The sequence below is a fragment of the Pelecanus crispus genome, chromosome Z (genome assembly GCF_030463565.1).
Source record: "Pelecanus crispus isolate bPelCri1 chromosome Z, bPelCri1.pri, whole genome shotgun sequence".
Lineage (NCBI taxonomy): Eukaryota > Metazoa > Chordata > Aves > Pelecaniformes > Pelecanidae > Pelecanus > Pelecanus crispus.
The window spans coordinates 69,689,711-69,704,814 of NC_134676.1; the positions used below are offsets into that span (position 1 = coordinate 69,689,711).

Here is a 15,104-nt window from a genome sequence, read left to right on the forward strand (position 1 = left end):
AGCAGTGATGGTTGTTCAGTTAGACTCAAGTCTAGATGTGGTACAAAGAATTGGAAAAAAGCTTTGTATTTCTTTGTTCATTATCCACTACAAGCAGGTTTTGTGGAAGGAAGCAGAAATGTGTCTGTACAAACGTTCATCTGTAGCTTTTTATAAAATTCTAGGTCTTCACTGGCAGAAGAAAAGAGGGCAGAAAAAAATTCCACACTGGGTCAGATGAAAGAGTAAGTTGTCATGATAGAAGTACTTATCGTCAAAAAGTTTTCTCATGTTGGAAAAAAAACATGTTTCTGTGGTAATACTAACGGTGTATGGTTTTGGTTTTTTTTTTTTACTGTTTCAATGTCACAGCCCTTATTTATAACAAATTGTAATTTGGGAGGTGAGGGTGGTTAAAGAGCATTTTGTTTTCAATATTACGGTTTTGGATTTGTCCATTTTACAACAGAATGAAAAGCAGATTCCAGAGTTTATGTATTGACTAACTTGCTGGTGGGTTGCATTACTGGGTGGTTCATTAAATTGTTGAACACCTGGCATACAGACCAGCAATTCGAAACACTAACAAAATTAATATTTTTTGCTTGGTCTCTTAAAATTGTAGACAGGAAGAGAAAAGTACTCCTGATCATGAAGAAGAAGATGAGGAGGAAGAAGCAGAGAATGGGGAGGAGAGTCAGGACGGTCCGCTTCTTGTTCCTCGTGTGAAAGTAGCAGAAGATGGCTCAATTATTCTGGATGAAGAAAGGTAGCAAATTCTGTGCCTGGCTCAAGGACAATATATACTGCACTGCTGCTTAGTTTGTGAATAAAGAACAGTTACTTTGGGCAGGGAGAAACATGAGTGTATTTGTATTGAGAATTGAGCTATCCTACCTCAGGAAACAGCGCGAATATGTGGCAAAATATGCACAGCAGTTATCTGCATCTCAGCAGTGGCAAACTTTCGCTATGAGAAATGTTTTTTGGAGAAGGAGATAGAGAGGAAGATGTCATATTTTATTACAGTGAATGAATGCTGAATGTTTGTCAGGCTTCTGAATGTCTTCTGTTTAGTGAACTTCGTTTCTCACAGTTGCATGTGTCTGCTTACTGTTATTCAGTTGTCAGTATGATTTGCTCCAGTTTTGCATGTTGCTGCTTTATTCAGCTGTCAGTGTTTTCAGTAACTTTGCTTAGAATATGACTTTTTAGAAGTATTAGAATACCAAATTATTGAGTTCCCCAAATGTATTCTTAGCATGAGATTTAGGCCAAGGTGTAAGGCTAGAGCAGTCTGGGTAAAGGAATTTGAAAGTATTCTAAAAGGATGTGAAGTGGCTCTTGTGGTTTTGCAAAATAATTTTCTTGAATGTTAAAAAGACAATCTTTTTTTTTTTCCAGATATTTAATTATGTCTGTCAGTACTATATCTTATAAAAAGGGAAAAGCAAATTTATTTGCATAGGCTGAGTAAGTTAATGAATTCTTGCTGCATTCTCCCATTAGTGTAATTATTACACCTGATTACAGTACAAATTCTGACTTATGGCAGGAAAAATCTGAATAGCTGGCTTATAAACACCTACTGTGTGTCTTGTTAGCAATATTTTCAGGTGAGTCTCTCTGTGTGTATGCTTTTCCAGTTTAACTGTAGAAGTTCTAAGAACAAAAGGTCCATGTGTTGTAGAAGAAAATGATCCCATCTTTGAGCGTGGCTCTACAACTACATATTCCAGCTTCAGGAAAAGTTTTTACACGAAACCGTGGTCAAATAAAGGTGAGCGTATTTTTTGTTTCAAGTTCTGAGTCTGCAGAAAAATCTTAGTTTTCCATCTATGCTTTGTACCCACAAATTTTATTTCCAGTGGAGTAAATGGATCTACTTATGTGTGACATAGTCTCAAGTCTCCAAACTCTTACAACAAGTAGAGCTCTGATATTTATTTTTAAAATCAGCATGTTGAAAAAATCCAGTGCCTTATGATATGTAGGCTACCTGTGAATTTTTTCTGTCATGGACGTTTAGATGCTGTGGAAATGCTAGTCTGCCTTATCAAAAGCATAAATTTGGATTCTGGTGTCCAGATATTTGAGCTCTATGTGGAACAGCTAGCACTTTTTAACAGCTTCTTTACTTGCTTCTTTCAGCATAGGCAGCAATAAATTCTATAAGCCATCTCTATGTGGGCTGACTTCAGTGCACATGGATGGCTGTGTTTTTATGAGTGGGTGGGTTGGTTTTTTTATTAGGCCTGTTGTGAACTGATTGTTGTCTCTAGGCTGACAACACTGTGCAAGACTTTTTACAATTGGAAATGTTTTTGTACAACTGTAGATGGAAAAATGAACTTCAGAATTTACTATGCTGCTTTTGGAATGCACTCTTTTCCTCTTAACGGATACTAATGGAGGTGGTATTTTTACACATTTTCTTCTGATTTCTGTTTGTGGTTGTGTTCATAATAAACATGAACATTGGCAATTAGGAGTTGGTTAGCTTTGATTTACTAGCTTTACAAAATGTACTTCGCATTCTGCAGCTTTATAATAAATTAGACGGTTCTTTCTGTTAGTAGTTCATTCAGCAAATGTTATTAGAGGTACTTAGGTAAAATAACACACATATTCCAGCCCAGCTAAACTTGCAGCTGCAGTAGATAACCTTAGTTATCTATCTTGTTGCATTAAGTTTGAAAGGTGTTTTTATTTTAGATAGCAAGAAGGATGGTTAACTAAATACTTAAGTGTGTGTGTCTTCTTTTTTTTTCCTTCCCCGATACCTCCTCTAGAAACAGACATGTTCTTTTTAGCTATCAGTATGGTAGGAACAGACTTCTCCTTGATTGGACGGCTGTTTCCTCATAGAGCCAGAGCAGAAATTAAGGTAAAAATTAAAGCCCTCAATAAAGCAATTAAATGTCTGTTTTCACTTTTCTGTTCTCATTTGTTATTCCTATGCTTCCTCTATTAGTATTGATAATTTTGATGCTAACTGGCTTTGTAGCAATGCTCTTTTAATACGTGTTTCCAAGAGGTAGTATCTGAAACATTAATATGCTGGGTTAAATTCTGATCAACATATCTAGTAAATCTAGAATATCTAGACACAATTTGTCTTGATTTTATTTTAATTGAAGAATGCTGCTAAATGTAAGTGGATGTTTGGTGAGGGTCTTCTGTGTTGCCTCTTTCGTGGTGTCCAGCTGTGAAAATCTTCAATATTTCAAACCCTGCTTAGATTGGAAGTAAGGACAAAGACACTGAAAATAATAAAAAATTGTGACTGGTGGTATCTGTTGGTGACAGTCGATTTTTATATTTAAAAAATTACAAACTTGTGTTCTGTGGGTGTGCTTGTAAGTTTTAACGGCTTTAGTTGGTAGAAAGTTTCGTTGTATTGAAGAAGGCTTATCTTGATCTGCCATTTTGTACAATATACTGTTGCATTTCTTGCTTACTGAAAAAGACAAATGTACCTTTGCTTATAGAACAAGTTCAAACGTGAGGAAAAAGCTAATGGATGGAGGATAGACAAAGCTTTCAGTAAGTAAAGTAAAGGTACCCCACCCTACAATGAGTCATTAAATGGTAGTCATCTTTTTCCATGGTAATTTTTGCACTTTGCCGTGCTTGAATTAATTATAAGAAAAAGTTTTTGCTCATAGGTGAGTTCAGAAGGTGAGTAATCTTTGGGTTTTATAGCAAGCATGGTTCACAGTAAAGATCTTAGGTTTAATTTCTGGCTTTTCTGTATGTCTGATAAATGAGATTAATATAAACTTTCTTGTATATATTCAGTTGAAGATTCATGTTGATTCATGGGAATTTCTAGCATAGATACTTGTTATAAACCACTTTGAGAATCCTTAAAGGCTTTGTTTGTTATTTGAATGAGCTACGTAAGTCCTAGAGCAACATGTTAATACATTATTTGATACTATGGTACAATTTGTGTATTTGTCACTTCCTAAATTTTCTAAATGACTGAGTACTGTATCCTTTTTACTACTTGTTTTTTAAACCCGAACTACCATAATCCATGTATGTGTCAACTCTAGTCCCTGCTCAAGTGATACTGAAAATATTTTCAAAAACAATTCTATGTTTAAATTTATATAACTTTTGCTTTTTAATATCATAACATGTACCATATTATTTAACAAAGCAGAAACTTGGGAAAATTATCAACTTGGAAACCTTTTCTATTTCTTTGCTGTAATCTGATAGAAGAAAAGCGGCCCTTTGATTTTGAATTCTTTGCCCAGCTGCTTGAGAAGGTCTTAGCAGATGAGGAAAAGAGGAAGCAAAAGACTGTTAAAAGCCAGAAGCCAAAGGAAAAGAAGCCATCAAGGCCTCGGAAGAAGCCAAAAGGTACTTCAAAAGAAAGCTTCAGAGATCATTACAGAGCAGCGGTCAGTAATGTGTTGCTAGTGGAGGAAAGATCATATAGGGAATCTTTTCCTTCCCTGTTCCAGACAGCACAAGAGGATCCTGGCTTCATAGCGTAACTTTTTCAGATGTAGTTTACTGATGTGCAGCGTGGTAATAAGTGGTAGCAGCCAGTTTCCTGAGGTTCGTTTTCTCTGGGCAGGAATGTGAGACCGCACTGACATTAGTGCGCTTCCACAGTCAGAAGCACTGATATTCTAAATGGGATATTCTAATTTAGCAGTTGGTAAGTATCTCCATAAGTTGCTAACAAATTCATTTTAGAAGCCTTGGGCCAAACCCATATTTTTGGCAAGCTCTTCTGTGACTTCTAATTTAAATTTTTCTTACATTTTAAACCCTTTTCTTTTAAGGGTTCTGTTTCTCCTTTAATTGTAGTCTGACTCGCTAAGTCTGAAGGGTGTGATTCTTTTCAGAGAGTCTTGTAAGTTGGTTTAGTTTCTGGTCTGTTCAAAATAAAGGATAAAGATTAAGTTTAATTATTATTGATCACCGTATAGTGTCTTACTACCTCAGTACCTGTGAAAGGACCTTTCATAGATGTGCTTAAATTAAAAACAGTTATACTGATACCATGTCATAAATTCCCCATTAATTCTGTTGGGTTGTTGACTTGTTTGTTCCACAAGTGAACAACCTTTTTAAAGGGGATGCTATATGGGAAGCAACATTGCTGTTTAATACTTAAAATTGACATAGTTGCTGCTTTTCTATAGCCTTGATTTCAGATTTGATTAAGTAAAATGTCCCACCTATTAGGGCTTACAGCTACACATAGAAATTCTTTTCATGGACTTTAATGGTAGATTAAAGGTACTTTATGTGTAAAGCAACATCGGTATGCTTTTCTACTTCTCTTGCATATTGGATTTCTTAATTACAGGGGAACAAGTTTTTTTAAGAATAATAAAAAGGACAGGGAAAGGTTCTTGGTAGTTGATGTTCTGCATAAATACAAGATTAAGACAAAATGTCCTAAAAGGGGAGGGAAGAGGTTTTTAGAAATTTGTTAAACCCAGAAAAGAACTTGTGAATTATTCGCTAGGTAATAATTCAGCCTTCTGAAGTAAATAAGAATGATTAATTACAATACTTTTTCATGGCATGCTTTTTGTAGCCATCGTTACCTCTTTCTGCAGAGGTATGATAATTCTTTTCAGGAATAACAATGCCTGTTTTTGTGACTCTGTAACCTGATAAAAGGTATAGAAATAAGAAAATTTACTCAATTGGCTTTACATCCTATATTGACTTTACCCTGGTGAAGTGTTGTCCCATGTACAGAATGTGGTTTGCATTTAGTGTTGAAGTTAATCTATGCTAAAGCTTTTCTGTTAAGTCAGTGACTGACTTCTCATGGTCTGCTCATATTCCTGGCAGTATATTTGCAGCGATGTATCAATTAACAAGATGTTGCTAGTGGAAATACCTTTGCAATTTAGGGTTCCCAATACCCCACCAGTCTATTAACCAGGAACCATGTTGTCTTAATAGCAAAAGCTGCCAGCACAGAAGCTGCTAACGATCAAGATGATCTTCAGGAAGCCAGAATTTCTGATGCAGAAGCAGATGCTGTGATGGCTGAGAAAGAAAATGAGGAATCTTTGGGCATTTCTGAACAGGCAGAAGAACAGGTTGCGTTAGAGCCAGTGTTAGCAAAAAAGAAGAGAAAGAAGAAGAGAAAAGATGATCTTGAACAGGAAGTGGAGAATCTTCCAGAAGAAATGGCTGTCTCTTCAGAAATTGCTGAAGAAGGGAAATCCTCTGAGAAAAGTAAGAGGCAAATATACTCACTTTCAAATGTTCAAATATAAAGTTTATATAGAGACATTGCAAACTTAAAAATGGCAACTTGCGCTTTGATTTATATCACTGATCTGCCTTGCGAGGTTGTGGAACAATGCCTTTCAAAATCAGCTTTCATACTAAATCTAAACATTTTATTTTTGCTGAGAACAGTTCTCTTAAATCTTAATACTTAGGCATTTTCTACTGGGATTTTTTTGTTTTAAATTAACTCTTGCTTCAGTGTTGCTAGGATGTGAGTATTGGAATTCTAAGATGTTGCCCTGAATGTCCAAATTAATTTAATTCTTATTCATTAGCAGGAAAAAAAATGGTATGTGATGCAAACAATGATGGTCATACTACCTGTAGAGAAGAACTGGATAGTGGGATTGAAGGAAAACAAGATGAGAGTGCTGTTACAGCAGAAGAGAGATCAGAGTCCTGTTTATCAGTGGATGACCGAATGGAGAGAGAAAGTGACATCAATTTATGCCGGTAATGTTTACAATGGACGGCTTAGGCAAAATAGAAAATAGTTTGAAGTTTTAATATTGGTTTTATTTATTGCTACTTACCATCATGTTTACTGGCACAGAACGGGCAGATTTTTTGTTTCTGAGGACTGTCCTGGGTTTTAGTAAGCTGGTTTTAGTTTAAACTCTCAATATATTCTCTGCCCAGATGGGCTGCCCTTGCAAAGTTAATATATGTTAATACTAAAATCCCATCCAAAACTGTTTCACTTTTTTTTTTTTTTAGGGTGTTAATGAAGGCTATTGGCTTATCCTAACTCCTAATATTTCTCTCAAAGCACTGCTTGGTAATGTTGCTAAGTAGTGTTGCTATAGACTTGGAATTTATATCTGTTTTTAATAAGATGGTTCTTGTGGGAAAGGAAAGTTGCTTGGACTTTATTTGTGCAGAACCTAGGTGGGAGGCAAGCTTTTAGTTTCAATTTTGGGCATTCTTTTACTACAAAGTGAATGTTTGTTTTATTAAACTTCTTTACAAGAAAGTGGTAAATCTAAAAAGTAATTATGAAGCTGTTAGTGCTACTTACGAATTTTGCATGTTCATTGTTGAATTTGCTGTACTGTAATTGTTATTTCATACAGATTCCCAGAACTTTTGTGTGCTTTAATAGCTCATTGGAAGCATATGAAGGAACAGTACTTGTCTTTGAACTCAACATAGTTTTTTAAAACAGACTTTACTAATATAAACACTGTATACAGAAGCTTTTTTCCCCTGATCTTCTGTAACAATGTATCTAGTCTAGAATATTCAGATGGGTTTTTAACATCTTCTTGTAAAAGCATTGCAAAAGTACAAAAGTTGTTTTAAAGCTCATATCCTGCAAATATACTAAAACTTGTCAGATTCTCTGAAACACATGTAGTTATTTAATATCAAAATTGCTTAATTTTTCTGTGCAACTTGATCTACCTGTAAACGATACTAGCTTTTTTTATTAAAATACACTAATAAAAATGTTTTTGTGTGCTTTTATTGATTTCAGCTTTGAAGATAGCAATGATATACTAGAAACGGCATCAGCTAAACTGAGAACCCTAGATATTAGAGATGATACATCACAGGAAAGCCGGATTTCAGAGTTACCTGTTTCAAAGATTAGAAGCAAAGAAGGACAATCTGAAGAAACTAGGGAAGCAAAGGTATTTTTATTTTTTATGTAATTCTTACTACTTTAAGATCTTCCTCTTCACCACTAGAAGTATTTTTGTAAATCAAAGCCACTTTTGGGGTTTTTTTGTGATGTTTTTACCACTAGGTTGAAAAAAGGCAACAAGCCTGAGAACATCACCAAAATTTAAATACTATCAATTTGGCTGGCCTTAATGGCTTGTTATACTAAATTTATTCAGAGAGTATATTGTGCATGCGTGGCTTACCTCATAGACAATTCAAACAGCTGAAGAGTTTAATTATTCAAAGGTGAAGCAGTACAATATCAAGAGTAAAACCTTGGAGCAAGATTTTGCTGGCATACTATTACTAGTGCGATGTTAGAAACTGATTTGAGCAGGATGAGCATTGGGTTGTTTGTGCTGCCTCAGAGTGGAAACCTGTGTAAACTCTTGTCTGCTGGTACTGGCTGCCATGTGGTGTTTCAGGAAAGGTATAAGAATCTGGACCAAGATTGAATGGTCTTTCTTCAGGTATGTTCTAATCAGGTCCAGCAGTTTAGAAACTTCCTGAGATTGTGTCTGCTTCTTTTGAAGCCTTTGATGCACCTCTTACTCATGAGTTTGTTTGTGTAACTGCTTTTTTGCATCCATCTGTACCTTTGTCATGAATTGCATACTGCAGCTGAGAGTTCATTCCTTTAATTATTCACTTAATAAAAAAAGTGTATTCTTTGGATTGTTTTAAGCCTGTTGCCTGGTAGTTTAACATGCACTGTACTTCCATTGTTATGTTCCTGTTCACCTTTATGATGTGCCTGTTCATCTTCTCCAAGCTATTCTTGTTTATAATGCCACTTTATCCTCTCTCCAGCAATATTGTTTTCAAGTTGAAGAGTCCGAATCTTACATTTCTCCTCATATAGAGATCATCCTTTTATTCTTACATAATTTTTTATTTTTGGAACTTAATAACATACTGTTTAAAGACTTACGCTAAGGCGGAATGAATTACTTTCTCTTGTGCTTTCTAAGATGAAGAATGATGTAAATTTTGTGGTGAGAGATTAGGAAATTCTAAGTGTTAGTGTTTCCCGAATGTGATGGGCAAATTATTTGTCCTTTGGCCTTTTTATTTTAGATTCCATTAACTAAAATAACATCTTCATCTTAATAGAAAATCAGCTACTTAGGACCTTCGCAAATACTAAATGCCTATAGTTGGAAATGTTATAACAATACAATCTCCTGATATTAGTTGGAATAGTATTTATAAAAAAAATCAATGAACTGAACAGGGCTATGTGCTATATACACCAGCCTGTTACAATGGTGTCAGTAGTCTGAGTAGCTAAGCTCTCTGGCTGATTAATTATGGCTGTTTGACATGAGAAAAAGGCATCATAATCTCTAAAACTGACAATTTCAAAAGACCTTTTATGTCAGTTCTAATTCTCTTGGCCTGCTGTGGTTAGTTTACTTTAAAAGTATGTGAACATAATCACTGACCTAAAACTAGAAATACTCGGGCCACCAGTGATGTGAAACATGGTTCTATTAATATTATTGAAGAGGTAAATAAAGTAGAGAAATAATGTTTTTATGCAGTAGGCTTTTACCTTAATTCACTGAATAGATTCCATAAAATCTTTGCTGTGATTGTGATTAGTTTGCTATGTTGTCAAAATTTTTTTTGCATTTTCAGAGTGATAGTCAGTGCTCTCTAGGAATACGATTTAAATACTAGAACTGGAAAGTAGTGATAGCTGGTACTGCCTGAGTCTGTTATCAACTTAATCCAATTGAAAGACAAAGAAATGGGATGACAGGAACCTCTTGAAGTTCAGCAATGGGAAGTGTAAAGTCCTGCACCTGGGGAAGAACCACCTCAGGCACCAGTATATGCTGGGGGCCACCCAGGTGGAGAGCATCTTTGCAGAAAAGAACCTGGGTCTTCTGGTGGACACCGTGTTGAACATGAGCCAGCAATGTGCCCTTGCTGTAAAAAAACAGGCTAATGGTGTCTTGGGCCGCATTAGGAAAAGTGTTGCCACCAAGTTGAGGGAGGTGATCTTTCCCCCCCTTATTCAGCACTAGTGAGGTTGCACCTGGAGTACTGTGATCAGTTCTGGGCTCCCTGGTATGAGAGACATGGACTTACTGAATATCAGGAAATACTTTTTCACTGTGACAGCAACGGAGCACTGGCACAGGTTACCCAAAGACACCATGGTGTCTCTATCCTTGGCAATATTCAAAAGCTGCCTGGACATGGTATTGGGCAACCAGCTCTAGGTGGCCCTGCTTGAGCAGGGGGGTTGGACCAGATGACTTCTGAAGGTCCCTTTCAACCTCAGCCATTCTGTGAATCTTGTTCTTGTTTCTGCTTTTCTTTATATTACAGCAAAGAGTTCTACATTTATCATTTCATTTCTACAACTTTTTTTTTCCTTACTCAGAACAAAGATGTACATGACTTACATAGACCAGGTGAAAAGCAGAGTTCATCAGAAAGTGATTCTCAGTCTGAAATCATGTAAGTAGAATTATTTTACTTTGCAGTGGTATTTGAGCTAAACTTGCATTTACTTAATTTGGATATAATTGTGATTGACCACAGTAGGTTGGACTAGATGGTAGATCATGATAACTTTTTTTCATCAAGGACGTTTTTTGGTAGAAATTTTGATCACTGAGGAGCAACGCATTGACTCAGATTTAAAATGTTACATGGGAACGAGGAGGAAGCTTAGGAGAAAGGTATAGTCAGCAAGAACAAGAGATTTCTCTGAAGAAGCTCTGCCATTCTGTGGGTGAACCTTGGTTGTGAAAGTTGATTTTTTTTTTGTTAATTTTTTTTTTTAAAAGGGCCTCACTGTATTCTTTGAAATTTGCAGTTGCCCATCAGAGCTTATTAGCTGCACGCATCATGTGTATGGTGTATTCATATCTTCCTAATTGGAAACTTGTGCTTTGGAACTCAGTGCAAGAGTCTAAGTTGAGACACACATCTCTAGAAGATACTCCAAGCTGTCGTGTCTTACCTGTGCTCCTTTATGAAGTTAATCTTTGTGACTGTTTCTTACACTTATTGCTGTAACTGAGCTGTGGTGTTTAAACAAGTTTGTGCCTAAAGTTTTCATTTTTGTGTGATTAGCAACTTTCTATTCCATGATACAATTTTTTAAAGGTGATTTAGGGATGGGCTACTAGTTAATGCTAAATTGTTTTTCGTGCTTTTGTCTTTCCCTTACTGAAGAGCAGCTCACTCTTACAGTAAAGACTGTCAAAGCTTTATTTGTCTTGTCCTAGGAAGAATACAAGAAAAGGCAGTAGTTCCTAATCTGAATATTATTGATAAGCTATAGGGCTCTGTCAAACAGTGTGTGAATCCCAGGACACTGCATTGCAGTGGTTAAGGACACAGATTGATGTATGTACCCCATTCTTCAATAATGTATGGATGTTGGCAGTAGGACAAGGTGTTTGAAAACAGCAGTTCATAGTTCTGTGAGTGGGATAGCTTTGAAAGGGGATGGAGGGACAGGAGAGGTGGATGCAAAATTTTGTATATAAAGTAAATCTGCTCTACTTTGGAGCAGATTGGTGCTGTTTCTGATGAAGTCAGTAGGCCTGTTCACTGATTGTGAACTGACATCAGTTGTGAATCTCTAGGAGAAGAGGTATTCCTATTTATTTAACAGCAAGAAACACTTCCTTCAGTTATTTTTAAGTAGACTCCACTGAAAGCCAGCAAAGTTGTTAAGGTTTATTTGACATTCTTTGCATTAAGTAGTAGCATACCTTCTCATATCAAAAAGATGTAATATAATTTTTTTCAGTTTATTGTTTTGCTGCGTTACCCATGCAGTCTGTGGTGCTCTTGAAGTACATCTTGGACCATATAAGACTTTAAGTTTCTCTTTGTTAGTAATATATACCACCTTTTTTTATATCTTAAGGAACACTGAAAAGCCAGCGGACAGAGGGTGCTTGCAAAGACCGAAACCCAATTTAGTGAGATCATCTGGAAGGAGAGGAGCAGCAACCCAAGAAAAAATGGAGGCTGAGACTTCTTCTCCAAACCTTGTGAATGCAGATGAAAAGGTCAGAAGGAGGAATGTTGCTTAATATGCTATGCTCTTGATGCTGTATCCATTCTGAACAATGCTGATACTGTGGACCAGCTATGGTCTAACAAGTAGTATTCTGAGGACTGCCCCTGAGGTATCTGTACACTTGTCCAAGAGTAATATTTATTGCCTCAATTCCAGTGTTCTGAGGAAGACAGTAGAAGAAACAGAAATGAAGCCACAGAAGTAGAGAACATGGATTTGGATACTAAATCAGAGTAAGTATTGAGATGGCTTTTCCAGTCTCCTGGAATTAACTGATTATAATTGTGAATTTATTCTATATTGTGCTGTTATAAAAAGACAACAGTAATTGTGAAGTTTTAACATAAATCTTAAATTTGACTTTGGCATTTTCTTGGATGATACCAAGTGGTACTATGGTAGGAGGTACGTACTTCCTTTCGGGGAAGTTGAGGAAGGCATTACTTTATGAAGTACCATCTAGACGTGGCACTTTGGGACATGGTTAAGTGTAGTCCACCCTTAATTGGTTTAGTGTGGACTTGGTAATGTTAGGTTAATGGTTGGACTGGATGATCTTAAAGGTCTTTTCCAACCTAAATGATTCTATGATTCTGTGATTCTGTGCTTGGAATTTGGGAGGGGGAAAGGAGGGAAGTGATAACTATGGCTTCGCCTTCTTCCCACCCTCAGTTGCCAGCCAATGATGGCTCTGCTTCTGACACTTGCAGAAGCAGCTATGGTATGTAGTCTAGTTAGGTTCCTTCCCTGTGTGATAACTTCATATCTTTTTAATAGGTAGGTAAATAGAGTTTTCACACTTTGTAAGACTAAACAAAGTTTGGTTCTCATGTGAAGAAACTTGCATAAGTTTATGCAAATCATTCCAAAGACAACCCAGTTCCAGTAAAGAAAGCTGTGCAAGTCATTGAATATTACATAGGTTTGAATATTATGGAGTACATGTCACTGTTGTGGATACTTTGTGCAGAGAACCTGAAAAAACTGGAATTGCAAAGGCAATCGTTAGAGGATGTCGACAGAGATTTAAGCCTAATGTTACAAAAGCATCTGGAAGGAAGGAGCCTGGAAAAGATGCAGGAAATGATAAAATGTCCCATCCACAGCCTAAAGGAGAAACCGAAAAGGTATTTAATAGGGTAAGGTAACTGGAGATAATGTGTTAGCTAAAAAGCTGCTGGATGCAACAGCAATGTTCTTTTTCTTTTTCCTTTTTTTTTTTTTCCTTTTCTTTTTTTCCCCTGAGTATGACCAGGGCTCAGCCACTTACTTAACCTGCAGCGACAGTGTGATACTGCTTAGAGGCCTCAGCTAAGCTGGAAGCTTGTCACATAAACAGTAGATGCTAATAATCTTTCATGTCCTGCAGTGAATATAGCTTTAGTTGTTTGATCTAGATTTTACTGCACCTTTCTGACTATATGAAATGTACCCTGTAATTGCCTGTGTCTCTCATAAGCAATCCATTTTGTATGCGGTTATGGACAGTTACCTGGTCTGTTAGGTAATGCTGTACTTTAAGATGTTAAGTCTCTTACATTTACAATGTTCTATTTCTATTCAGAATACTGACCAAAGTAATAGGTCTGATGCTACCAGTGAAGAAGCTGCAGAAAAAGATGATAAAGTCCTGGAGCCAGTGTCTCAGTAAGTATGTGAAAAATGAGAAGACATGTGCTGCTCTCCAGCAATTTGCCATTCTTCTCACTTCTGGTAGTACTACCTAGTGTGGTAATTCTAGAAGTTTTTTCAGAAACTTCTGCAATGAGGCAGAAATTGAGGGAAGAATAAGAATCTTTCTAATGCATGAAACACATTAAACATTTTTGGTTTTAAAGCAGTGCTTTTACATGAGATGTCAGGCATGATAAATACAAAAAAAACCCCAAAAAACCTGAAAAGTTCGTCCCTTGAAAATTCAAACAAGCCTTCTCCACTGGCTTTAATACTGAAATGCGTCTGTTTCAGTGGTGGAAAGTGTTAAGTATTTAAACAATAGGAGTAAGTGTTTGTTCTTCAGGTGTAGTTAAGTGTTAGGTGTCTGGTGTTAGGGGGAAAAATTCTAATGTGTGGGCAATTTAATGCATGTATTAATTAAGTGTCTTGTATTTCTCTTCAGCGGAGAAATGGCAGCTGTAGTGTATGAGGAAGAATATATTTTACAGGAGAGATTATTTAAAAAAAAAAAAAGAAGAAAAGAAAAAACCACCACAAAACAACAAAAAAGCTGCCCCCCCCCCCCCCCCCCCCCCCAAAAAAAAAAAACCCCAAACCCAAAGCAACAGCAACAACAGAAAAAAAACCCCAACATTTTGTTTTTAAATGGGGATAGTTGAAGAGGATGGGGAGAGGTAAACTGGGTTTGACAATCTGGCAGAAAAATGCTTTAGCGGTTATTTATTTCATTAACATGCTATGTAACTTGGTGCTCAGTGTAAAAAGGCTTAGAAGTATCTGATAGTTGTAATAACATGCATCTGATATTTTTACATTAGTAAGACTATGAAGTATTTGTGTGTTTTCTGAATGTTTATGATTTTTAACCCTTCATTAAATTAGGTCCATCTGCCTCTAGACCAGATAGGAATACAAGAAGAGCCATTACAGGTCAGAAAAAGGTCTGTCTAGTGTGATATCCTGTCTCCAGTGGGAAAGAAAAAGAACAGGGCAAACATAAGTTTAAATTTGTCAGGTACTTTTTCAGTCTCTAGCAGGCTATTATTGTTTCATAAAGTTAGTAATGCATAGCTCCATTTTAGATAAGTATATGTTAAGAACTGTTTAAAAGAAGGATAAGGAAAAAATATCACTTCTCCAAGACTCCTCCCATTTTCAGATGTGGTAAGTACTTATGGATCTTATGTATTTTTCCAGACCTAATGAAACAGCTGGTTTACAAGAAGACAGCAAACAGAGTGTGCTAAAACAAACACCACTAAAGAGAGGCAGAGTGCAGAGACCAAAACCAAATCTAGGAAGAACTATTGCAAGGCAAAAGGACCTGACAGATGAAAAAGATCCTGAAGAGGAGAAAACTGGAGGTGGAGAAGTAGAAGAATGTGTGATACACCATAGGGATGAAAACAATGATCTATGCCTCAAAAATGTAAGTTTCTTGCAC

At 36.4% G+C, this 15,104-nt stretch overlaps 1 protein-coding gene across 6 annotated transcripts in view; it reads left to right on the plus strand.

Moving 5' to 3' along the window:
* The window catches only part of BDP1 (BDP1 general transcription factor IIIB subunit), a 53,381-nt gene that overhangs the window by 6,482 nt on the left and 31,795 nt on the right, over window positions 1–15,104 (plus strand). For 3 of the 6 annotated variants that reach the window (XM_075725959.1, XM_075725963.1, XM_075725961.1), the window contains exons 3-17: window positions 165–224; window positions 605–748; window positions 1,626–1,759; window positions 2,772–2,866; window positions 3,471–3,525; window positions 4,210–4,353; window positions 5,926–6,204; window positions 6,537–6,714; window positions 7,739–7,895; window positions 10,325–10,401; window positions 11,828–11,972; window positions 12,140–12,216; window positions 12,954–13,122; window positions 13,548–13,630; window positions 14,858–15,089. In XM_075725959.1, the coding sequence (XP_075582074.1) occupies window positions 165–224; window positions 605–748; window positions 1,626–1,759; window positions 2,772–2,866; window positions 3,471–3,525; window positions 4,210–4,353; window positions 5,926–6,204; window positions 6,537–6,714; window positions 7,739–7,895; window positions 10,325–10,401; window positions 11,828–11,972; window positions 12,140–12,216; window positions 12,954–13,122; window positions 13,548–13,630; window positions 14,858–15,089 (2,029 nt within the window). Of the gene's footprint in view, window positions 1–164; window positions 225–604; window positions 749–1,625; window positions 1,760–2,771; window positions 2,867–3,470; window positions 3,526–4,209; window positions 4,354–5,925; window positions 6,205–6,536; window positions 6,715–7,738; window positions 7,896–10,324; window positions 10,402–11,827; window positions 11,973–12,139; window positions 12,217–12,953; window positions 13,123–13,547; window positions 13,631–14,857; window positions 15,090–15,104 lie in introns of those variants that run through there. The other 3 variants (XM_075725957.1, XM_075725960.1, XM_075725962.1) reach the window with 3 other exon arrangements.